This window comes from Panthera leo, chromosome D2 (genome assembly GCF_018350215.1).
Source record: "Panthera leo isolate Ple1 chromosome D2, P.leo_Ple1_pat1.1, whole genome shotgun sequence".
Lineage (NCBI taxonomy): Eukaryota > Metazoa > Chordata > Mammalia > Carnivora > Felidae > Panthera > Panthera leo.
This window is the reverse complement of record NC_056689.1, coordinates 30,007,922-30,033,900: the sequence shown is the minus strand read 5'-3', so window position 1 is coordinate 30,033,900 and position 25,979 is coordinate 30,007,922. Positions and strand designations below refer to the sequence as shown.

The 25,979-nt window shown below is 52.8% G+C and overlaps 1 protein-coding gene and 1 long non-coding RNA gene across 3 annotated transcripts in view; one reads left to right on the top strand and one right to left on the bottom strand.

Annotated features, from left to right (window-relative positions):
- Positions 1 to 25,435, bottom strand: part of TSPAN15 (tetraspanin 15) — a 51,679-nt gene extending 26,244 nt beyond the window's left edge. For both annotated transcript variants that reach the window (XM_042908453.1, XM_042908454.1), the window contains exon 1: positions 25,215 to 25,435. In XM_042908453.1, the coding sequence (XP_042764387.1) occupies positions 25,215 to 25,310 (96 nt within the window). In that variant the 5' untranslated portion in view covers positions 25,311 to 25,435. The remainder of the gene's footprint in view (positions 1 to 25,214) is intronic.
- On the top strand, positions 7,080 to 7,771 carry LOC122202178. The gene is made up of 2 exons (XR_006194500.1): positions 7,080 to 7,277; positions 7,495 to 7,771. It is a non-coding gene; the product is annotated as an uncharacterized LOC122202178 (long non-coding RNA).
- Positions 25,436 to 25,979: the final 544 nt, after the last annotated feature.

Sequence of the window (25,979 nt, the reverse complement as noted above, 5' to 3'; positions counted from 1 at the left end):
AGGAGAAAATCCCTCCCCCTGAAAGTCCTGACACCATCCTCCCTTTTATTTTCCTCCTTTGCACTTACCAGTATGTAACAGGCAACTTTTTTCTGTTACTTTTTAATTGCTTGTCTTCCCCCGTAAGACTATAAGCTCCAGGTCAGGAGGGATTTTCCGACTCTTTTGGGCATCCCCAGCACCCAGAACAGTCCTGACATTTAGGTACCACCAGTGTTTACAATCCATGTGCATTAAATGGATGGGAACCAGACTTTCCAACCAACCCCCTTGGGTTTGAGGCCAACGCTGTCTACCCAATCTCCTGTGTGTCCAAGGACCCTGACATTCCATGCTACACACTGCTGGGGGCAAGGACACATCATTAGCTATGCTGCACTTCCCCTCCAAGGAGAAGGTGGTGTGAGAGAGTAACCAGAGCTGAGGTGCAGCCAGCTAAGGTCCCTGAAAAGGAAGTGAGGGATAATACAGACGGGGTGTTGGCGAGATATGCCACGAACATAGCTACCCTAGAGTCACATCCAGAACCCTGAGGAGGCTGCCCCTCCAGTTACTCACTGCTCTTAAATTGGCTCAATGTGCCTTCAAAATAGATCTCCGTGACTTCCTTCTAAAGAGCACTAAGACTGCATCCTGGGTAAAGGGAGGTGCCTGTTTTCCCCTAACTTTTGACAAGTAGTTGAGGATGCCAAAAGTCAAACAGACCAAGCTTATTTAGAACACCCCCCCCCCCCCCATCACGGAGGATTGCCAGGAAGCCATCTCCCCCTGGGGGTCCACTGTATTTGAAAAGATAATCCGGGATTACTGAGACCCACTTCCCCCCAGCCTGAAAGGAAGAACTTTCCAGCACAGGAGGTGCTAACCCAGCTGACAGGCTCAGCCAGGAGTTACTTATTAACAAGTTGACCATATCAGGAAAACCATGAGTGAAACGATGTCATCGAAAGTACCCACTTGGGTAAATGTTTACATTTATAAGGCAGAACACACACACACACACACACACACACACACACACACAGAAAAACTTCTATAAGAAATAAAATCTACCTTTAACAGAGCAAGATTGTCTGGTCAGTTCACGCTCCAAAAGCCAGAACAAGGTAAAATGATTGTTCAAGGCCGTTCTGAGCCCTGTGGGTCCTCTGGGGACAAGAACAATCACTTTAAAAAACCTAGTCTCCCCCTTCTGAATTGCTGGACTGCTAAGGAATCGCCCACTGAACCCTAACCCTGAATCAGACCCAGAGCCCGGAGATCCCTCCACCCCAAAGCTGATGAAGATCATGCTTAAAGAAGACTGCACAGGAGGGAAGTCTTCACAGCCCAGACAGGGAGTGAATTAAATATGCAAGGACCACAGTGTACTTGAGGGCTTCAGAGGTGGGGTTTTATCCTCTGTCTTGATGAAAAGTGAAATTCTTCCACTGTGGCTGACCCAACAAGATAACATCTAAGTATTTTCAGAATTGCTTCCATATACTTCTGCGAATTTTGTGTTTCCTGTTTTAAAGATTTTTTTAAGTTTATTTATTTATTTTGAGAGAGAGGGAGAGAGCACACGAGCAGGGGAGGGAGAGAGACAGAGAGAGAGAGAATCCCAAGCAGGCTCTGCGCAGAGCCCGATGCGGGGCTTGAACTCATGACCCGCAAGATCGTTTCCGGAACCGAAACCAAGTGTCGGACACCTAACCAACTGAGCCACCCAGACATGCCACTGTTTCCTGTTTTAAAAGAAAACAGACTCTTCTGGGCTGGGGGGACCCAGGCCCTGACATCTGGGCTGTCCCTCATTCCTGCCTAAGGCTATGCTTCTGGGTTAAGGTAGCCTGCTTTGGAAACCATCTCCAAAACAGCAGAGCAGAACTGACCCCAGCCCTCTCCATAAAGGCAGTCAGTGGCTTCTTCTATTTTTACAAGCTCCCTAGAGCCCCGGGACCCACTCCAGAACAGCCTTGCCGGCAGGAAACAAAACTTCCTTTGGTCTGAGCTCCCTCCTGTTGCAAAGCATCGCATTTTCCCTGCGGGTCAGCCTTACAACATTTCCAGACCACCAAAGCCCTAGGAAAAACTCCTGTGGCAAACTTAACCCAAGCCTCCTGGCTCCACGAGCACTGTGCACTGAGTCGTCACACGCATACTTCTCCTGGCCCACCCGCTTCTCCTGCCACCCCAGCCCCCCTAGCGGCCTGGCAGACAACCCCTGAGGCGGCTCCCAACTCAGCACAGGCCGCTCTGGTTTCCTCATTCAAGTGATCAAGGGGCAGTGGGCCTGGGGAGAGGCAGCCACACCCCCTTTCCAGGAACTTTAAGATTTCCAGTGATATTTACATATCCAATGACATCGGTTTATGTTTGCATTTGAGTATAAAACTAACTGTCATTGTGAACATGCGATCCCATCCAGTCCTCTCTGCTAATTATAGCCTTTCCCCCAAGGCTGCTGGGGGACCATTCCAGCTCCAGCCAGAAGCAAATGGCCCATCTGTCATGCAGGACATCTTCAGCTACAGACAGCTGGGGGGGGGGGGGGGTGACCACATGGCCATGCCCATGTGGCGCCCAAAGCGGGGGGGATGCTGCTGGCAGCCACAGGCCAGGCCCAAAGGCCCAGGCTTTGCAAGCCCTGTGGCATCATCAACAGGCTGTGCAGGAGCCCCGTGGTCCAGCATCAACTGGGCCTGAAGGTTCCCGCTGAGCCCTGCAGCTTGGAACCAGTTTCCTTCTCGGCAAGGAGAAACCCAGCTTCACACAGCTGCCGGGAAGCAGGAGGCCCTGTGACATTCCAGCCCCGGCGTCTCCTCCTTCAGGAAGCATCTGGTCACCAGTCTGCCAGCTCACTCCCAGCTGACGCATGTCTGCACTTACAGACCCGTTTCACCCCCAAAGGCACATACCAGGCACCTAGTATGTCCCAGGTCCTGAGGTCACAGGGGTCACAAGACCAGATAGGGGTCAGATAGGGGTCAGAGGGGTGGGAATTGACCTCTACAGTCCACTGGATGGAATTCAGCGGGTCTTTGAACTGGGGTTGGAGAAAAGGTCATACCTTTACTTTTGTTAACCTCTAGCTGAAATGTTCCTGGCACAAAAATAGTTGACGATTCCCTCCCTGGTCCATGGGAAGCGAGCTGCGATTCTTACCATGGAGAGGCACAGGGGGCTCTGGGAATTCCATAGAAAGTAATGGGGAGAAACAGAATGTCAGGAAATCAGGATGGACTTCCTGGAGGAGTCAGTGAGTGTTTCCTGGAAGGTCCCAAGAACGGCTCCATTCTGGAACTGTTTCATGAGGCACTCAAGGCTCCAGAGTTCTCTGTTGGGCCCAAACAAAGCACTTTTCTGCGTTTCCGGCTTTGAAAGGATGTGAAGGGTAGCTAAACCCCAAGGCCCAAGAGAGATTTTAGATAAGATGGGGTGAGCAGGGCCCCTGCATCCGGCCAAGCAACCCTGAACCTCACATGTACCAGCCCTTCTGCCCCGGGTCAATCCTGCCTGGCCCTGGCCAGACAGCCCCCTCCTCCACAGGCTTCGTACCAGCTTCTCTCCCGTACAGACAGACGGGGGTGCCGGAAGGAGCGGCAGAGGGGAGACAAGAGGTGGGAGCTGGCGTTCTGGGCCTCCGTTACCAGCTCGGTGCTCCTGGCCATGTCATGTCTCCTCTTTAAGCCTCATTTTCCACTGGTAAAATAGTGAAGCCTGCTGCCGCGTACAGAGCAGTTACGCTTACCAGCAGCCTGCATGCGCTATACCAGGTCAAGAAGGCTGGTCTGAGATGTCCTCGCAAAATACACCGGCACCCATAGCGGAACAGCGCTGCGTTCTAGGATGATGCTACTGTCCAAGATCGTAGCCACTTGTCACGCTCTCGAAGTGTGACTCGTGTGCCTGAGGAACAAATTTTTCATTTTATTTCGTTGGGCTTGATTTGAATTTGACCACGTGAAGCTCGTGGCCACCATAGTGGACAGCACAGCCCTAGAGTGTGCCCCTCACCACTCCCCCGCAGGGGTCCTTTCTGAAGTCACAGAGGCCAGCCTTATTTAAAAACCATGTGCCCTAACCATCCAGCCACTAGCTAGAGAAGGTTCAGTTAATATTCACTGACCTCACTCAGCAGAAAACAGTCTCTTTGCCCAGTTGCCCCAAGAGAGCTCAGCTCGTGCTGGCCCACTCCTCCTGCCCCTAAGGAAAGCAGGACAAGCAGGATCCAGAAGGTCCTGGCAGCGTCCCCAACCCAAGCTGACATAGGGCCCATTCTGTCTCCTCCGGAAGACTGGCAGCCCCACCCCAGGACCACTGAGCAGTATTCCCCGCCCTTGGGTGCTCGACCCGGTGTCCCGCCCTGGCCCCAGCCCTACCCACAGTCAGCCCGGGCTTGGGGAAACCAAACCAAAGCCAGCCCTTGGGGAAGCAGCAGTGGCTGTCCCCTCCTGCCGGCGAAGGATCCAGTCTCTGGTCTTCATCACCGGACTTTGCTGACAGCTCTGCCTTGACCCTGGACAGGACTTCTTTAAAACAAAAAAACGAGACATCAAGTGCAGAGAACCTGGTTAATTGCAATCCTTGGTCCATGACATTCTCTGACACAGCCCGCTTTTGCTTGTAATGTAATAAGCACCACTTCTTATCCAGTTCTCCTGTCCCCGCTGATTTGGCACGACCCTGTTGTCATACATTAAGGTTCCACATATGCTTAGGTCTGTTTCTGGCTCCTTATCCGGTCCATCGGTCAACCTGGCTATCTGCAAACAAACCTCCCTGTCCCAGCGACTCCCGATTGGTAACACATCTGGGCATCTGGTAGGCCAATTGCCTCATTTATGTCTTCTTCCCAAGTGGCCAGATATCTTTGGACATCAATTCTTCCATACACATTTGAGAATCACTTTGTCAAATTCCATGAAAAAAAAAACAAAAAAAACCCTGCTGAGGTTTGACTGGACCACATTGACTCCATAGATCTCTTTGGGGAGGACTGACATCTTTACTCTGTCAGGGCTTCTGGCCCATGGGCGTGGTGTATTCCTTCTTTGTGTCTTCTTTATTATGACTTCTCTATAAACAGTGCTCTCCATCCTCCTCCAGGCAGAAATGGGGAAAGGCCTCTAGAAGGCTGGAGGGCCCGCCAGCTAGGTCCAGGGGTGGAAAACACAGAAAACAAACCTCTGGGAAGCAAGGTGGGCACATCAGTCTGTTTTGTGCCCCCTCCCGTCCCCAGCAGTCAGGTAGAGGCTCGATTTAGAAGACCCCTCCATGGACACAGAACGTTCCAGGCTACGAGGGAGCTAAGCTGGGAGGTCTGGCAGCCCCAGCTACTAGAGGCAGCCATGGCTGAGAGTGGAATTTCTAATTAAGAACCCCCACATGTACTGAGCACTGTGGGTAAGAGCCGACTCGGCTGGGCCTCTCCTTAGGAAAAGCTGGGGGGCAGACATGTGGGGAGTGGCAAAACAGATAACCAATAAGGATGTTCTGAGACAACAGGCACAGCAATCAGGTCCTCCTGGGAAGTCAGGAAAGGCCCATTGGGGGTTCCCACTCCTGGACCCTCTACGAGGGCAGGGACCACTGGCCCAATGCACCTGTCCGAGGGATGAATCTGAGAAATGACCTTGCTTCGGATGCCCAGAAACCCAAAGAAGAAACCCTGGGGATCCCATTCTAGAACAGAACGTTCCACGGCTTATGGATCAGAGTGATTTATGGTTAATCTGAAACCCGGGGAAAGAGCCAAGGCAAAAAAAGGAGAGTCCAGGGCAGATCCCCTCCACCCAACACACTCCTCTCCCTGGTTTCCTTTTTCCCTCTCCACACCCCCCCCCCCCCCCCACCATGCCTTCACTGTGTCAGAACCAAGAGAGCCAGAAGCCACATCCTCCCAGGGCTGTGTTCCCATGACATCTGAGTGATTATCTCAGCCCCAGGTGGGCCCCAGCCAGGCGGGCTCATTAGCAGAAGCCAATCTGAACAGAAGCCACTGAGCCCTGGAATGCACCCTGGACAGGTGGGCCTGGCAGTGGGGACAGGAAGCCCCCCAGCTCTGGCCTCTGCAAGCAGCACCCTGGGCTCAGGGCTGTGGCTGTTGGCGGGAGTGGGTCAGGTGGCCCAGGCCGCCCCACCTCTCAGACCTTTTAAAAGGACACACGGGCTCACAGAGGTGACGAAGGGGCTTTGTCCCAGACAACAGGCCCCAGCAGCCTTTCAGAGCATACACATGTCTACCAGGTGTTGGGCCAGGCATCCCCGATTCTTCCACTGGCCTGGGGCTTTTCCCAGAGACAGCATGGGAATCATCCCTCAGAACCTGAAGCGAAGGCAAGAGGAACTTCAGGGATGGGGTCGGGGAGTAGGCGGGGGTCTCCTGTGACCTCACTTCTCCCTGACTCTCCAGGCTGCTGGAAGGAGAAGCTCCAGTAAAGGAGGCAGCTGCCTGGAAAGGACTGGGCAGGGCAGGGCAGGGCAGTGGTAGGGGAAGGAAGAGAAGAAGGGCTTCCCAGCATCAGCGCAGAGGGCATTGAGGCCCCACAGCCAGGCTACCACCTCCCAAGGGTCACCTGGCTGGGTTGGGCGTATACAAATTCAGCGTTGTCTCTACGCTAAGTGTTTCATGCTTCTTATTTTTAATGTGAGGTATAGTTTTATATCGAAGAAAAAAAAAATGAATCGAATTGCTTTTTATATATACGTGGCCCTCGGCTCGTTCTCTCCCCCTCTGCCCCTGAACTAGAGTTGGAAGGTGGAGGAGGCATTCAGAACACAAGTGTCAGTGCTGGGTGTGTGCGGGGCCTTCAGAACTGCCTCCACGCCAAGGGCTCGTGACTCCAGAGACACGAGGAGAAAAGGGGAGAGCGTCACACACTGAAAGGAGCACTGGGGGTAAGGGGAGACTATAATCCCAGCTCTGCCGCTGACTCCCATGTGACTTTGGGCAAGCCCCTTCCTATCTCTGGGCCTCAGTTTCCCTGCTCCAAAAGGGAGGGCGTTGGCTACAAGCTCTAGAATCCCTTCACTGCTCTAGAAGTCCATGAAAACTCACAAGAGAATAGCCCCGCCTAGAATCCCGGCCACTAGCAGATAGAATGTGGCCCGAAGTCTCCTCTCCTGGGGTCCCCTGCTCTCTACCTGGTCCAGGATGTCACATTCGGCATGAGAAAAAGCCCTGCAGGGGACAGAGGTCCCCCCACCCCAGCCTCCACCGAGACACGCACCCCAGGGCTGTCTCCTACAGCAGCAATGGAAAGGAGATGAAGAGTTGTTTGGAAATAGTAAAGGTGTAAGGGGCTAATTAACACCCATCCTCCAAAACTCAGCTCAAAGCCCTCCTCCCCTGGGAAGCCTTTCTGGATCACCCCAGCAATAGGGATCTCTCTCCACTCCCGATCCCCTGTGAAACCAACAATGGGAAGCCCTCACTAGTCCTGATATTTACAGTATTAATGATGCCCATTGAACAAATAATTCCAGCTGTTTATTCCCTACTGCACACAGGCCACGATGGCAGGACCCCGCAGCACCCATGCCGTCTTTGACCTCGACAACTTCAGAGGCTTCACAGACTACGCCGGATCAGTTCCACAGGTTCGCAGGACGTGTGGTGGCTTAGCTCCCAGACCACACCCTCCCCACAGAAGCCACATGACAAGCGGGTAGGGCCCACACCGGCTCACGGTGGCCTGATGAGCCACAATGTCCCTGAAGCTCCTGACACCCAGCAGGTGTTCAACCAATGTTATTTCTCCTTCCACACTAAAGATATAGGACTGTTCTTTGGTTGTTTTGTTTGTTTTTTTTTTAAGTTTATTTATTTTGAGAGAGAGAGAGGGAGGGGCAGAAAGAGGGAGAGAGAGAGAATCCCAAGCAGGCTCCTGACTGTTAAAGCCCAGTCCAAGGCAAGGGGAGGGGCTCAATCCCACCAACCGTGAGATCATAACCTGAGCTGAAATCGAGTCAGCCTCTTAACCGACTGAGCCACCCAGGCTCCCCAAAGATATAGTACTCGTCTAACACTGACGTTTCAAAACTCGAATCAGATGCCAGAAACCATTTCCCCTTTTAGAGACACTTTGGTTCACGGATAATTCAGGGAAAGGGGTGTCCCTATTCTGAATTCCAAGGCAGCATTCACTGATTCAACATACATTTCTTAAGTACCTATTATGTACCAAGCCCTGGGAATAAAAAGAGAAGACGTAGTTCCTGCCCTCAAGACACCTGCTCACCAATAAATGTAGCGGAGTTAGGGAAATACAATGCGGGAGTCGAGTGTGCAGAGGGGCCAGGGAGGAGCAGATGCTAAATCACAGGCAAGACCGGTGAAATCTAGGAAGGCTTCCGGAGAAGGTGATGTTAATGGACTGAGTCCACATAAGGCATGTAATAGACAAGCAAAGATTTCTGAAGTGGATGAGGGGTTTCAGATACCCATGAAGGTGCCATGGAAACAGCAGGTCGGCACAGCTGGAGTCAAGCACGGGTAGATGGAGGAACAGAGGAGGCCAGGCAAGCCCGCAGCCACCAGGCCACCAAGGCCAGGCCTCTCGGATTAAACCCAAATGTCCATTCACTCAACATCTCTTCACTGAGAGGATTTGTAAGCCAGCGGTTCTCAACATTTTTCATCTCAGGACTCCTTTTCACTCTTTTTGGAGTGGAGGCTCCCAGGGCTTTTATTTTTATGTCCATAAAAATCTATCAATCAGTTACTACCTAAGAAATTAAAACACACATTTTAAATATGTATTAACTTGTTTAGAAATATCAATAGATTTACATATTAACATACATAGCATGCTTTTTATAAAAGATTTTCCAAAAACCACGGAGGGAGAAGAGGGGCACGCGCTTTACATTTTTGCAAACAACGGGGGCTGATGGGAAGACGGCTGCTCCCCACTCAGTCCGCCGCCACGTCACCACGCTGTGCCCTGAAACGCTCCGCGGAACACCCCCCAGGATGAAGGTGTGGGAGGCCAGCAACATCTCAGCGTCACTATAAAAATGGTTCTGACTTCGCGGACCCCTAGAAAGGGTCCCCGCAAGGATGGCTGGAGGCGCACACTCTGAGAGCAGCTATTTGGGGAACGAGAGGCGGTGGGGGACACAGCTATAGCAGCGACCCAAACACTAAAGTCCCCGCTCTTGGGGGTGGGGGTTCACATTCTAGCTGGGGAGAGACAAATAAGAAAAACGCAGTATGCCATGGTTATAAGTGCTATGGAGAAGAAAACAGGAAAGGCCAGGGAGGCTGGGGGGATGGGGGGAGAGGGGGAGGGGGAGACTGCCAGTTTAAATAGCTTAGTCAGGGAAAGTGACATTTGAGCAAAGACTTGACATAGGTGGAGGGCTCTCTGCCATCCACGGGGATGTATGGATGAACGGTCAAGCAGCTACCAACACCTTGGAATATGCTCCTGTGCTCACAGAAGAGCAGCCACGGGGTGACAGAGGGGGAGAGTGTGGGAGAGGAGGTCAGAGGGCAGGGGTGGGGCAAAGCAGCTGCTGGGAGTCTTTGAAGCCCCTAAGAGGACTCTGACTTTTGCTCTGAGTAGGTGGGAGGCACACAGGTTTCTAGAGGAAGGTCTGACTTTGATTTTTTTTGAATGATTATTTATTTTTGAGATGGGGGGAGTGAGGGGGAGGAGGGGCAGAGAGAGGTGGGGACAGAAGATCCAAAGCTGACCCTGTGCTGACAGGAGAGAGCCGGATGTGGGGCTCTGAGTCTGAGCCACGCAGGCACTCCCTGACTTTGATTTTTAAATGAGTTACTCTAACTGACTGCTGGGCTGGGAAGAGACAGGGTAGGTAGGGGTGGGGATTGGGGGGAGTGGGGGGAGGGGTGGAGGTGCAGAGGGAGAACAGTCAGGAATCTCCTGCAGTCACCCAGATGCCAGGCGGCAGTGGCCGGGACCACGGTGGGCAGGGGGAGGTGGCGAGAAGCAGGCAGACTCAAGATAGATTTTGAAGTTGCAATAGGGAAATAGCTGAAATAACTTAAACGAGGAGTCACATGCTCAGATTTGCTTTCAGAAGTTCTCTCACCGAACAGAACATTCACATGGCCCATTTGCCATCGAGGGGGAAATGCGCGTTAGCAATAGAGGGGGGCTGGCGGTCTGGCTTGGCACGGCTGGCAGTGCGGCGGCCAGACATCATATGCCTCTGAACGCAGCATCCCGGACCTTCTGCCACATCCCCTGTGCGGCGCTTATACGGGAAATGTGTGTGGCCTGAGCCCAACGACAAGGAACCTGTGAAACGAATCCAGAACGCTGGTGTTCTGCAGATCACCAGCCTGGAAGGCATCAAAAAATCAAAAGCAGTGGGGTTGAACTAGATTGGGGGATTCCAGAGACACGCCACAGCCAAGATAATGTGTGAACCTTGAGTGCATCCTGGTCGAGTCAAATATCTGTCCCAAAGGACATTTGAGGAACTGGGACATTTGTGGATATGACCCGCAGATTAGATGAGGTTTTATTTTACAGTGATTTTTTTTTTTTCAGATGGAGAGTGGCAGCGTGTGGGAGAATGCCTTTTTTGGAAAGCTGAACGCTGGAGTATCTAAGAGTGAGGTCACAAGGCTGCAGCTTCCTTTCAGCTGGGTTGGCAAAAAAGCATTGCACGGAGAGAGAGAGAGAGAGAGATGAGGGAGAGAGAGAGAAATGTTAAGACAAGATGTTAACGATTGGTAACCAAAGGCATGCAGGTGTTCTTGAAACTCTTTCAACTTTTCTGTGGGTTTAAAAAAATTGGGGCGGGGGGTGGGGTGGCTGGATGGCTCAGTCGGTTGAGCATCCGCCTTCGTCCAGGTCAAGGTCTCGCAGTTTTTGAGTTCGAGCCCTGCGTTCTGAGAGCTCAGAGCCTGGAGCCTGCTTCAGATTCTGTGTCTCCCTCTGTCTGCCCCTCCCCGGCTCATGCTCTCTCGCTCTCGCTCTCGCTCTCGCTCTCGCTCTCGCTCTAAAAAGTAAATAAGTAAACTTCAAAATAAATAAATAAATGTTTAAGTTCATTTCCCCTTTCACAACTCGATTGTGGGACTACTGATCTGAGGCTTCTCTAGCAACCAGGGTTCTCCAGCTTGCAAGGGAGAAAGGGCCTCTCCTGACCCCACCCAACCACGCCCCAGGCATCAGAACCAGGGAACAAAAGAGTGCGCCCTACATGCCCCTGGGCACGCGGACTTCCTGAAAACCTGCTGTAGGCACTGGTTGTTTGCGGAGTGCCCAGTGATGTAGCAACGCCAGGCCATGTCGGGTCTGCCCAAGCGGACTGTGGACAGCCAGCCCCGGGGTTTGCAGCAACTTGGAGCCCCTCCCCCAGTGCCTGGCGCAGGGCCCAGCATGTGCAGCTGGTGATTAAGGGTGAACGCTCAGGGAGTCCCCAGCACGGCTTCCAACAGGAAGAGGGCTCACGCAGGCCCCCTCCACCCCTGCATTCCACATCACTACCCAGGCCCAGCAAGCCTTGCCCTAGCTGCGTTGTGAATTTCCCTAAACAAGCAGAGAGCAAGGCCCCAGTAGGTCTTGGTGGATGGGGCGGGCAAGTAACTCACGATCGTCCTGCCGGGATTCCAGAACATACAACCTTCAGGGATTCAGAGGTACTTACCCTCATGTTTCAGGTGCACCGGGAAACTTTTTTTTTTTTTTTTTTTGCCAAAATGAGATTTGATGCAATGCACGAACTGTGGTGCTGTAGCCTGATTATTTTTAATGCAGTTCTTTGTATCGTTCTTTCACCATCTCTAATGTTTTAATCTTTTCACTATAAACCGTTGAGAAAGCGGGCAAGAGCCTTCTCTGGCCTGGAATGAATGCCCTAACCAAATGTATCAGTAACTGCTAACCAGGGCTAAATATAGGCTATAACAGGAACCTACCTATTATCCCTCCAAGAAAGCTGACTAGAAAACAGGCCCCCGTGGGCTCCGGGACAAGCTCCTGCCTATGTAGGAAGAGAGGCCTGGAGGAAGGGAGAAGGGGGTCACTCTTCATCTTCAGTTCCTCCTCCTCTGCTTGAAAAAAATTAGGACCAGAGAACACACACAACAAACCATCGCGACGCAATCCTGGCGCTCCAACTGCCAGCTGAGGGAGGAGGTGAAGGTCGCTCACCACTCGATGAGGCTGGCCTGGGGCCACCCGGCAAAGAGTGCAGCCAGCCGGAGGCCCTCGGCCACTCAGGAGCTGTGTGACCTTGGACAGGCCACTTCCCTCTCTGAGCGCTAAACAGGAATGCTAACACCAACGGTCACTCAGAGGACCCCAGGAGAAAGAGAAACTCCTCTGTAAACTGTAAGGTGCTATAACACAACATGAGAACCCCCATTTTTTCTTTAAAAGTCAGCAGATACAAAGACCGTGTTAAGTGCCTTCACCTGACCAGGAGGTACCTACTATATTTCTTTCAAACAACTGCCGTTTCTTATTAAAATAAACACGATCCTGACCTAACCTACCGACATGCATGAAATCATAGACTTGAGATACAAATTATTTTCTTACGCACATATTACACTTCAAAATGTTCCCCCAGGGACCACCTAAAAACCTCTTGTGAACCACCAGGAATAAGCAGATGGACGCTGTTCTGGCCGAACCGCCTTATTTTGCAGATGGGAATCTGAGGCCCACAGAGAGGTTATCACTCCCATGAGGTCGCACAGCATATTAGCCGCTGGACGGCAGCTGTGACCCGGGTCTCCAGACTCCCAAGCCAGTGCTCTCACCACCACAAGCTGGCCTCTCTTGTCAGGAAAGAGTTCTCACGCTCTGGCCTACCCTCTCCCGATGGAAAAGTTAAAAGGACAGGGATGGACACTGAAGGATAGTGATGCCAGCTCCATTTCTGCCTTCCTGCACTTCCATAACCAATCATGACCTGAGCCTAAATCAAGAGTGGGGCACTCAACCAACCGAGCCACCCAGGAGCCCCGATTGTTAGCTTTAAAAAGACAAAACAGTAGGATCCAGAAGAGATGACCAGATTAGACAGCGGGCAGCATGGGGGGACTTCCCGACTGCAAAAAGGAAAGTTTAGTTCTAAGAGAGGCCAGCACCAGAGGAGACCACAGTGGAGACAGAAGACAGAAACAGGCCCTACTCCTACCACAGGGACTGTAGGTCGCTGAACAACCCCTGTCTTCATCTTCTTTCTGCCCTGATCATGAGTCCCCCACTCTTGGGGATGGAAAGAGTCAAGTGGCCACTGCCACCCCTTTGGGAGCCCAACTGTTTGTCCACCCCTAAGCGTCCCCGCCAGAGCCTCCTGGGAGCCGCTGGCCGGCCCCGCCCCCATCACAGGCTGTCTGCAGCTGCCCTGAGCTCTCTGCTAGGACTCCATGAGTGACAGCCTCTCAAGGGACACGGACAGTGCTGGCTCATCTCTCCCCCCAGCCCAGCGCAGGGCCAGCCAAACAGTGAGCCTGGGCCAGAGGCTGGGCAGAACCAAGTCAGAGGCCTGAGTTCCAGGCGGCTGCCTGAGTTCTCTCTGGCCCTGCAGGGACCAGCCTTCCCTGCTACACACAAGGCCACACATCAGGCCTCTGTCCCCGGGCACAGCAGCAGTCCCGTTTACGGTGTGGACACCGGTACCCCAGATGGAAAGGGTAATACCGAGTGAAATCACCGACTGGTGGCCATCGTCCCCTCTGAACGCTCAATGGAGGTTGTCCCATTGGCCGCAGAGTTTTAGCACCAGAAGCCGTTGCTGTGTGGTCTGGTGTATTTCCTCCCCTTTGAAAAGAGCAGGTCGCACCAGATGTCCTCTCTGGCCTGGGCCCCGAGGGGGGAAACAGAGAAGACTAAGGTGTCATTTTTCCACCTAGAGGGTCAGCCCTTGACAGAGATGGAGCTGACCTCCCGCAGACACAGCCAGAAGTGATGTGTGGTTTCCTGTCCCACTGGATGGCCTGGACTGTAGAGGAGCTTCGGGGATAACCTTGAGGAGGTAGGAAAGGGGCCTGAAGGACCAGGAGGGGGCTGGGCAGAGAGGAGTGCAGAAGGGAGCTCACAGGAGGGAGGGCGGGTCCCTGCAGAGGGTGACTGCTGGGCCTGGACGTGGAGGTCGGACACCCCCTCTGCAAAGGCTGGGCCTGGAGGCAGCACGTTGGGGGAAGAGCGCTTCTCGATGGATGGGAGAGGAGAGAGTCTGATTGGCTGCATGACCACGGACACGTCACCCTCGACTCTCTGTGCTTCAGATTCCTTGTCGGTGGGAAGCGGACACCGTTGTACCTCCCACAGGGGCCTAGCAGGTGGGGCGGTGCCCACTGGGCTCCGAGCGTCTCATGCACCGGGCATCAGCACAGGTGCCCGGAGCAGGCGTCCCTGGGCAGGAGCCCTGCGCTCACAGGATGTGGCCCAGAGGGAGGGGTGCCATCATGCGCCCTGCCTCACCAACACTGTTTTACCTCTTTGGATCTTCAGAACAACTGCTGTGAGCCTGGCAGACAGGGGCACTTGTCCCGTTCTAGAGCTGAGGAGACTCAGGCCCCCATGAGGGAAGTGACCGGCACAACCTACCATTTGCAAATCGCCCCCCTTCCCCACCAGACTATTTCACTGTGGAAAAGTGCCTGCTGTGTTTTCTTTCGTTTTTCCCAAAGGGGACTTTCTCATCAACGCAGGCATTTGCATCTTGGCCTGCAGGAAATAAACATTTGCTTGGAGGGTAGAAGGGAAACAGCTTTGGCCTGGTCAGGACTCCGGGGGCTCAGAGCCCTCCTCCTTCCTGCTGGGAGAGCCGGAACCACCTACTCTCCCCACTGCTGGAAGCCCCTCCCAGGATGCCATGTGTGGCCTTGGACAAGTCACATCGGCTTTCTGTGCTCCTTCCTGTCCCTTACCAACGGATGGGCTGTGCTGGTTGCAGCACAGTGGGGCCACAGAGGTGCTTGGGGTCCCGCAGTCAGTTCCTGCGCACCCACAGTGAGCTGGGTGCTGTGCTGGGTGCAGTGTGCTTGGCAGAGGGCAGAGGCCAGCCCCCAGGCCCTCCCACTGCAGACAGGGGCCAAATCCCCTGCTCGAGTGGAGTCGGGTGCTGGCTTCTGGGGCTGGTGCCAAATTCTGAGCCTGGGTCACTTCCTGAGGTCAAAAGGACCTTGTCGATCAGTGGGCCTCATTGACTGTGTCTGGAGGCTTCTGATCCTGGAGGATTTTACGAGTACACACCAGGCCCCATCTTCAGAGTTGATGCAGTGGGTATGGGGGGGACCCAGGCACCTATCCTTTTTAAACCTCCCCAGGTGATTCAAGCATGCAGGTTGGCGTGGAAGATGCTGCTCTGATGGTGCCCGCGAGGGAATTCTGATGAAACCAGCTAGGTTTCCAAGCCAACACTCTCTCCGTGTGAATCCAGAGTGACGCGCTGAGCCTTCCCCAGCCTCCTGGACCATCTGGACAGCGTCTGGGAAGTTAGCGCACCACGCGGGAGAGGCTTGCTTCTTCAAATGGTGAAGGGAGAGCTAGGGGATGTAGGAGATCACCTGCGAGGCCAGGCTTCTCCAGGGGACTGGGATGTGCCCAGGGAGTGGGGGTGGCTGAGCTCTAGAATTTTGTTTTCCTTTTGGTTATCTTTACAACGTTCTTTTATCTGTTCTAAAGGTAACCCTTCTCTGTAGTTAACTTTGTAACTTAAAGAAGTTTCTACAGAACCAGACTTGAGGGGTCTTTCTGAGTCGGGAATTCACACTTGGGGAGTCGAGCTATGATTTTTCCCCCCTTAAATTATGTCCTCAGCTTGAGAACTACTGACACCCGGGCATCATGTTGGAACACCGGTTGTGATCTCGCTGACCTGCAGCTCTGTCCCCAGGAGGAGAGATGTGGCAGGGGGTGGCCTAGCCCCATTTTCCAGATGGGGAAACAATTCCAGATAGGCGCGATGTACTTGGTTGGGGTCATGGTGATTTTAGTTAGTGAAAGGATGGGGACTCCATTTCTGACTCTGACCACTGAGCTCTGCTGTGGATTGAATGCCCCCTCCCCAAACAAGATAGGTTCATGTTTGTGAACGTAACCTTATTTGGAAAAGGGGTCCTGGCAGGTATAATTAGGTTCTGAATCTTGAGATGAAACCATCCTGATCACCTGGGTGTGCCTTAAGTCGAATGACAAGCGTCCTTGCAAGAAAAGGCAGAGGGAGCTTCGAGACAGAAGAAAGACACAGGCACAGAGGGAAAGACCACGTAAAAGTGGAGGCAGAGGCAGGCAAGCCACCAGAAGCCTGTAGAGGCGGGGAAGGATTTCCCCCACAGCCTCTGGAGGTAGAGGCGCCTTGTGACACGCTGGATTTAGACTTCAGACCTCCAGGATGGCGAGAGCACATATTTCTGTTGCCGTAAGCCACCCAGTTGTTACGGCAGTCCCGGGGAACTTGTGATTTGTGGAAACAAAACACAAGCCCCTTCTTTCGGCTGCACCAGGCGGTCTCACTAGGGAGAGGCCCAACTGAGCAGACAAAATCTCTTTCCCTTCTAGTGGGCTGTGCTGAAGCCTGAGAAGACCCGGATAGGGTTTGGGGGAGGAGCAAGGCCGGCTTGGGGTGAGGCCTTTGGCCCCGCCCCTCCCTCGGCCCCGCCCCCTCCAGGTCCCTGCCTGCCCCACAGGCCAATGGCTGGGCTCTACATCTGCTTTCTTAGGGGATTCCGGTCTTCAAGGAAAGCCCTGATGGAAAGAGGGGAAAACAGGGGAAAGGAATGTGAGTTAGCTCTCAGGAAGGACTTCCTGGTTGTAAAAGCAGTTTAATCGAAATTGCCAAGCGGGGCTGTAAAACATTTAGGATTCTCTTACAGACTTTCAGAACAGGAGTGTCACCTGTTACTTGGCAGTTAGAAGGTGACTTGGACTGCCATTTGGGCCAAACTTCCAAGGACCGTGGAGGGCATCTGATGCAACCCCTGCCTTTCAAAGGGGAGGAAATACACCAGACCACACAGCAACAGCTTCTGGTGCTAAAACTCTGCGGCCAATGGGACAACCTCCATTGAGCGTTCAGGGGGGACGATGGGCACCAGTCGGTGATTTCACTCGGTATTACCCTTTCCATCTGGGGTACCGGTGTCCACACCGTAAACGGGACTGCTGCTGTGCCCGGGGACAGAGGTCTGATGTGTGGCCTTGTGTGTAGCAGGGAAGGCTGGTCCCTGCAGGGCCAGAGAGAACTCAGGCAGCCGCCTGGAACTCAGGCCTCTGACTTTGGTTCTGCCCAGCCTCTGGCCCAGGCTCACTGTTTGGCTGGCCCTGCGCTGGGCTGGGGGGAGAGATGAGCCAGCACTGTCCGTGTCCCTTGAGAGGCTGTCACTCATGGAGTCCTAGCAGAGAGCTCAGGGCAGCTGCAGACAGCCTGTGATGGGGGCGGGGCCGGCCAGCGGCTCCCAGGAGGCTCTGGCGGGGACACTTAGGGGTGGACAAACAGTTGGGCTCCCAAAGGGGTGGCAGTGGCCACTTGACTCTTTCCATCCCCAAGAGTGGGGGACTCATGATCAGGGCAGAAAAAAGATGAAGACAGGAGTTGTTGGGGGACTTTATTAAATCCTAGCTGGGTAGTGTGGTTTATATAGGCTGTGAACCTGAGTTCTATCTGCCACCTGCCTGACATTCCCGGGCGGAGGAACGCCCTGCACCTGGGCTCCTGGAAGTGCTTCTCCCAGCCCCACTTGTCCAGCTCTCAGCCTTGCGGGACACTTCTATGACGGCCTGCCTGGACCCACGTGCCCATCAGGTGGCACACAGCTTCTGCCGATAGGTACACCACTACAGCCCAAGAACTAAGGGGTGGGAAGGACCGGGTTCCTGTAAAAGGCCATCTGCACTCCCAAGGGGTCAGACTTCTCCACCTAAGAGTATGGCCAGGTCCATCTGCTCTAAGCAGACAGCGCATCACCAGCAGGAAGTGGCCTCCTCTAATAAGACAGACTCCGGAAGTTCTCACATCTTCTATCCCAGCCCCCCTGAGCTCTGCAAGGCCCCAGTGGACACCAGGCCCGACAGTGTGCATGGTGCCTTGGCATCTCTCCTCTTGCAGAAGCCTCCCCAAGGCCTCTCGGGTATCCACAGATGAGAAGTCTAGAGGCTCAGAGAGTCAGTCCTCTCTAGCTAGGGTCACACAGCAGAACGAGCACTTGATCTGTCTCCAACTGGCCCTGCCATTGGGTCCTGACAATGAAACCTCCCTTTCAGTCACTCAGACCCCATACTCCTTAGAGAACCAGGAGCCACCCTCTCCACTCACAACATGGCCCTTCTTAAGCTTCCCCATCTGCTTCAGCCATACTTGCCTACCTCAGGGCCTTTGTGCATACTACTCCCTCTGTCGGCGACGTTCTCTATAGGCCTTTTCTAATGGCTGGCTCCATCTCATTCCTTGGGCGTCAGCTGAAATGTCAGCTCCTCACAAAGGCCTTCCTTGACCATACCATCCCAAGTAGGAACTCCCATCTCCCCCCACTTGCTCCCTAATTTCCTTTTTAGTACCAGTCACAAGCTACACTTATTTACTGGTTTGTCTGTCTTCCAAGGCCTGGACTAAGTCTGTCTTGTTCATAGCTGTTTTCCAGTAAACATCACAGTGCCTGGCATAGACACTAGGCATCAAGTAACTATTTGTTGACTGAATAAGCAAAGAACCTTCTTCACCCTGGAGAGAATGGCAGGTCAGGACCAGACTCTCCCACCTGCCACTAAGATGGAGGTTCAAACCCACTCACAGCCACAGGTTCTCTCTGGAAAAGGTTAATCTTCGCAATCTTGTGTGTCCTGGGCTAACCCAGAAGACGTCTTTCCCCTGTCTGTGGAGCCAGTTGGGTACAGAAATTTCATTATCAGTCTCTTATCTGGTTTACTCTGAGCCCCACCCCAGGTTGGCATTGTGAGTCACCTGGAGAGAAGAGGCGCCAGGCAGGGGCACGGAGGAGGGCGGGTGGTTACTCCTGCTTCTCAGCTTCTCGGGAACAAACAACCAAAGATGGCGAGGTCCCAGTCCAGTCCCCCAATTTAAAACAATGCCTCTCCTACAGCGAGAGAAGGGCTGGTGCACAGAAGCCTGAGCTAAGAGCAAAGGAACTTTCTCGAGGCCTTAGTTTGCTCATCGGTAAAAGGAGTGCATTGGAAGGCTCTCCAAATCCCTTCCAGGTCTGCTTTCTTGATTCTCTGGATTTTTAAGGCCCCTCGGCCAGGCTGGGGGAGGGGACCCCAGTCCCATTGCTTCCGGGTCTTCTCTGACAGCCTCTTAGGCATGGTGGCTGCTTCTCCAGGGTGAAGTCACTTTCTGCTTGAATTTCACTATTTTCTCTTTGAAATGCTTGCCTAGAACAAGAGGAAAATGGACCTGCCTGAGGATTCAAGCACAATGATAAGTAATAATTCAGGAAATAAAGTAGGTACACATGCGTACAAGGAGATGTCCAAATGAGTGTTTGCCAGCACGTAACAGTGGTTCTCTCCCAGTGACAGAACAAAGGTGACTTTTACTGTCTTCGGTGCACTTACCTGAATTGCCTGAAAGGTTTTTAACTATATGCACATATTATTTTCACAAAAACAATACGGCTCTTTTCCAAAGTTGGAAATTCCTGCTGGAAACTAAATCTACTTTCTTCTTCATCTGGCTTCATCTAATGCATAACTGGGAGGCCAGGTACACGGCTCCTTCCAGAAATGCTACCCTCCACCCACACCCCGAGCCCTGACAGCAGGGGGAGACCACGGGTATGGGGGGAAGGGGGGTGGCTGGTGAAGGTCATGGTGACCCAATGAAGAAACTTCAATCAGGCAACTCCGGTCCTGTTCTTGGTCTGTCACGAACTTGCTATGGGGTCTAAAGCAACCTACATCCTCTCTCTATGCCCCTGTTTTCCTCAGTAAAGTGAAAAGCTCACTCTAGAGGTGCCTTTAAGGACCCTTCTATGCTCAGTCTTTGGCTTTTGAGTACCTAAGAAAACAGAGATGGGAAAAGATTGGCTAATCCTTAAGTAGTTGACATCATGTTTATCACGTGCCAGGCATTGTTCTAAGCTCTTCCTACATATTCATCCATTTCATGGTCCCAGCAACTCTCTACTATCACCCATTTTACAGATAAAGCAATTGAGGCACATAGAAATTAGTGCCCAAGTCACTCAAATTATAAATGCTAGAATTGGGATTTGAACCCATGCAGCCTGATATAGAGTCCACACTCTCAAACATTAAACTATAGGAAATATAGGGGCGCCTGGGTGGCTCAGTCAGCTGAGCATCCGACTTCGGCTCAGGTCATGATCTCGCGGTTTGTGAGTTCGAGCCCCGCATCGGGCTCTGTGCTGACAGCTTGGAGCCTGGAGCCTGCTTCGGATTCTGTGTCTCCCTCTCTCTCTCTGCCCCTCCCCCGCTCATGCTCTGTCTCTCTCTCTCTCACTCTCTCTCTCTCTCTCTTTCTCTGTCAAAAATAAATAAACATTAAAAAACGGGAAAAAAATTAAAAAAAAAAACTATAGGAAATATAAAGAATCACAAGCCAAGCTATGATAACGGCATCCATCCTTGGAGAAGGCAAAGAATTAATACTGCCCGTGGCACTTCTTACCTCCCCCACTTAGCCATGCCCACTTCCTTCCCACTCACCCCCCAACTCCTTTTCTTCCTGGTTAGTCAACATTCCCCAGCCCTGACACCCTTTTGTACCCGACTGGAAATTCTACCGCATTGTCAAGGCAACAGGCTCATGCTTTCTAGATGGCCCGTGTCTCCATGATCAGCCCAGCCCACTCTGCAGATTCAAAGCCTCAGCAATTCTGACCACCGCTGGCTACACACCCAGCTCAGCCCCTGATCCAGGTGCCCTCACCTCAGGTCCTTACAAGACACAAGTTCGGACCTGACCACCTTAATGCAACAAGCTTTTCCCGAGTACTTCCTGTGTCCCCAGCCCCAAGACCAGCATACGGAAAAGGATATGAATGAGCTGCGTCCCTGACCTCTACGAGCCCACAGTCCAACAAGGAAAAACAGTCGTGTAAATGGATCTCTAGGATACCCTGTGGTCAACGCTAAAATTAGAGATGTGTCCCCAGTGGGTTGAGGGCACATGTGTCAGAATGATTCACACTGCATGGTCGGAAGAGGAGGCTCCAAAGTGCCTCTGGGTGAGCTCATTCCTCACGGAGACATGCTCAGAGACCTACAGGAAGGAGCACTGAACTGGGGATATGGAGATGTGGGGACTCACACCAGCTTTGCGGAGGGACCCTGAAACACGCCCTGGGCCCCGAGGTCCCCATCTGAAAACAAGGGGGACCCCAGGTGTGGGACAGGAGCTCCTATAAGTGATCAAGGTCATATTCACCTTGACTCATAGGCCGAGAAACGTCTTCATGGCTCACTGCCCTGCCCATCCTGCCCGCCGCATCCAGGAGCAAATCTGTCTTGGTGTCAGTTTGTCTTTCCGCCTCTCAAACACTTGCCAGCCTGCCTTTTGAACACAGAACTCAGGTCCACAGCCTACATCACCCGAAATACCCAGCCAGGATTTAATAACGTTTTGTTTTCCCTGCACTATTTACCATTACAGTTACATGCTATTTTTGATGATGCATTTTGGTTTCCCATTGGCAGTGATGACATACATAAAGCCTCCTTTGGAAAAAATTTTAACATTAAAAAGTGAGTCAGTTTAAAGTAATATTGTAGATAACACCATAATTGGTATGAACTCTATGTAGGGCAATTTAACAAACATCAAAATTTTAAACACACATACAAAAACAGGCAAAGCGGTTCTAGGCTATTTGATATTCTGACTGTGATTACCGCCGGAGGGAAGGGGTGGTGACGGGGGTGGGAGCAAGTGAGGGGCTTCTGGCTTCTGCTTCCGGTTCTAGCGGTTGACCTGGGGGCTGATGATACATGTGTGTTCACTTAGTAAAAATCCATCAGGCTGTGTCCACTTATCATCGGTGCATTTCTGTACGTCGATTGTACGTTCACATATACCTCAGGCCAGTTCTCCTTCTAGAAACTACCCTGCAGATAGACACACACGGGTGCAAAATGACACATTCAAAGCTGCTCATTGCACTGCTGTTTGCAGTAACCAAAGATTGGAAACACCCCGAGTTCCCCAGCTGAGAACTGATTGAATGAGTTTGGGCACAGCCTACAGTGAATTCTATCTCGTCATCAGACCGAATGAGGCAACCACTCCCGAATTCGCTCCCGAATTCGCATAGACTTCAATTTAAGTGAGAAGGGAAGGGCAAAACTGTGTATAATGTGCTACCTTGTACGGGGGAAAAAGAATATATAATACATGCACATGTTCATGCCTAGGGCATCCCATGGCTAGAGTATTATCTTAGAAGAAAGTGACAGGAAACTGACCAGGGCAGAACAGGGGAGAGGGGCGGGAGAGAGGCTTATCACCAATGACTGCTCTTTGATAGTATAAAATTTTGCACAGTGCCCTTGCATTTCTTATCTGATAATAAGTTCTAAAGCAAAAAGTCTTACAGAAGGTGCCTGCCTCTGGTGAAACTTATGGTCCCTTCTAGACCTAAAGACTGAGTTGAAAGTGTTACTACTTTGAGCTTATAAAACAAGTAACCCCTGACCCCACCCACATCCCAAGGGATGGTACCAGAGCTAATGGGCCTTCCTAAATGGGTCTCCGATTAACAGCAAGGCCAGTCTAGGACAAATTACTCACTCACACTGGCCTCTGCCCTGCAGAGAAAATCTGGCACCTGGAGCTGCCCTGGCACAGCCGGCAGGTGGCTGACCTCTTGGCATGGGTCGGGGAGGTTTTTAAGCAGAAACACTTCCAGGAATGGGAAGTCAAGGATTTAGTAAGGCAATCTCAGTTGACTAGAGAGGAAAGATTCTGAGTTCTGAGTCCCAGCTGGCCCCAAGAGAAGCAAAGCAAGGGCCATTGAGTGGTCTTCTCTCCAGGCTACAGGGACAGAGACAGAACAAGGCCTTGAAAATTCGAGTTCTGGAGCGCCTGGGTGGCTCAGTTGGTTAAGCATCTGACTTTGGTCCAGGTCATGAGCTTGCAGCTTGTTGAGTTCCAGCCCTGCGTTGGGCTCTGTGCTGACAGCTCAGAGCCTGGAGCCTGCTTGGGATTCTGTGTCTCCCTCTCTCTCTGCCCCTCCCCTGCTTGCACTCTCTCTCTCTCTCAAAAATAAACATTAAAAAAAATTTTTTTAAAGAAAATTCGAGTTCAGTTGTACCTGTGTAACTTTCTTTTGTACAGCACTAGTCACACCCACATGTCACTATCTCCCATATCACGAATCCTAAAAACAATCCAATGAGGTGTGGGGCAGGGTATCAATTGCCCATTTTATAGATAGGAACATGGAGGTGCAAAGGAGGTTAAGAGTAAGAGACTGGTCAATGATTACATCGGGAGGGTGGCAGTGAAGCCAGAAACACAGTCCCCACCTTCTGGCTTCTGATCTTCCCACCTCCCCCCCACCATCGACCTTAGCCTTCTCTCAAATGTGACCTTCAGAGAGTAGAGCTCCTGTGGCCTGACAAGCAAGGAGCAGGCAAAGAATCCAAGAATCAGAACCAAGGGGCCTATGAGACCATCTGGCCCCGCAGTTTATAACCCTGACTACAAATCAGAATTACCTGGGGAGCTTAAATAAGTTTAAATAAATATCTGTGCCATGGCCCAGGTATCCGTAGAGTTTTTAAAAACCTCTGGTTGGTGCTGATGCACCTTTGGGAGAGAATGACCCCCACCCCAATCCCACATACAACCTTCTGCCTCCCTGGAGCTTCTATCTTCCTCTGCTCCATCCTCTGGCCCCCAAATGTACTGCTCATCTCTCTTCCACATTACCTAGAACCAGGGAACCAGATTGGGAATTGGGCTGAGCCTCGTCCTCCAGACAGGCAAGTATTGAACAGCTGAGACCCCAAGCAAGGAAGTGACTTGCCTAAGATCTCCCAGTGAGTCAATAACAGAGCAAGACTAGAATCTGGATCTCTTGACCACCAGGCATCATCATATCCATTGAGGGGTCAAGTGGAAAGCCAGACCTGTTTGCTATCAGGCAGATCTAGCTGTTCCTGCTAGCAGAATAGATCCAGCGAGGGGCCCCAAGAGGAGAATGGGGTGTGCATATATTTCAGGAGGGATGGGAGTGAGCGATCTCCCCTGCAATCCCTGTAGCATAGTGTGGGGGGGGGGGGGGCAGGAGACTATCCTAGAAAGGCAAGGTTCAAGCTGGCCTCTAGAAAGAGGTCCTCGATTCTAGGTGAGGGTCCAGCTTAGTCTGAAATCTTCATGAAGAAATCAGTCTCTGGGGACAACTTACCAGGAGGGCCCAGCTTCCCAGGCCACAAGAGTAATCATGGCTCACACTTGAGCTTTTCACTGGTCCCTGGGCTCAGCACTATAACTTGGCCTATTTCATTTAATCTCCACGCCCATCCTAAAAGTTAAATATAATTACTGTGTCTGTTTGCAGATGAAGAAACTATGGCCTAGGGAGTTTAAGTAACTTCCCCAAGATCACTCAGCCAGAAAGTGATAGTGGCAGGGTTTGAAGCCTGATTCATGTCCGACCACTAACACCCTGCCTCCCAGCAATACACAAGAGGAGGTAAAACTCAGTGGCTGCGAGAAGTTACCCAGCATCCAGGAGCTGCTGGAGACCTCCCCAGACGTGGTCTGGTGGAATCCTCCTAACCACTCCTCACCAAGGACAAGTCACGCCCATTCTACTTCCACCGAAAAAGGAAACCGAGGCACAGTGGGGAAGCATCTCGCTCTGAGGCATCTGCAAGAAGCTAGTGCGGACAGGACGGGGAGTCCAGGTTTCCCGCCCAATCCGGACCACAAGCTGATCGGGAGGCAAAGTCTAACACTGGCCGGGCGGGTGGGCGCGGCCAACCAGCTAACCCAGGCCTAGCGCACCCCATGCGCAACAGACGCGGAAAACCAACGCTCTGGGCAGGTGCACACAGGTGAGCCAGGTAGCGCTCCTTCGTTGTAGTCAACTGTCTCTATTGCTCTGGTCCCACCGGCTGCTGAAATTCAGGCTGAGCCGGGTGCCAGAATTTCCTGGTTCCCAGTGAAAGTGAGACGAGAAACTAGGCGTGCCCTCCCCGCGCCCTCCCTGGAGCAGCCAAGTCTGGACCCAACCCCGATTCGGCGTGGGAGCGATCCAGGGAGTGTCGGCAACCCCTCCTCCATCTCAGGACCCCTGTGGGGTCACTCACCCAGAACACCGTGGAGTAGATGACCAGCGAGAACTTGAGCCAGAGGTAGGAGAGGCGCGCGCAGTAGCGCACCTGCTCTGAGTCCCCGCGGGGCATCCTGGATACTGTCCGCGGGGCTGCGGGGCTCCGGGGCTCCCGAGTTAGGTCCCTCGCCGTGAGCAGCCCCACCTGCGGCTGCCAGCCGGGCCGCGCGCCCCGCCACCGGCGCTCGCTCCGGGACTGACATCTGCTAGCCGCAATCACAGCCCCGGCTGGGACCAGCCGGCCCAGCGGCCAATGGGCGCGAGGCCCCGGCCCCGCCCTCTGGAAGGGGGCGGGCAGGGGGCGGGGCTGAGGCCGGGGCCCACCCGAGGAAAAGGGAGCGGAGGGGACAAGGGTTAGGCCAACCGGGTCCCGTGCAACTCGGGTGAAGCCTGTGCGAAGTGAGCGGAGGGGGCCGTAGGAGAGCGTGCACGGTTGGACGCTGGGGAGAGACCAGGCGTACCTAATTCGGGGTACAAAGAAATGCGTGCTTCCCAATGTTGTCAGGAGAGAAGACTGTACGAAGAGGGCAGGAACTAACCGCGAAGGTGTTAAAAGTGTGCAGATGAATGTGCAAAACGTGAATGGAATAAGGCAGTGGAGGCGCTCAGCCTGAGTGGGGCGGAGGACAGAAATTAGTTGGGAAGGTGCGGCAAAACCAGGGTGGGACTGAGGGGTCCTCTTGGAGCTGGGGCCACGAGTTCACCTTTGTCACAGATCTCCACCAGCCTTTTTCCAGCAAGC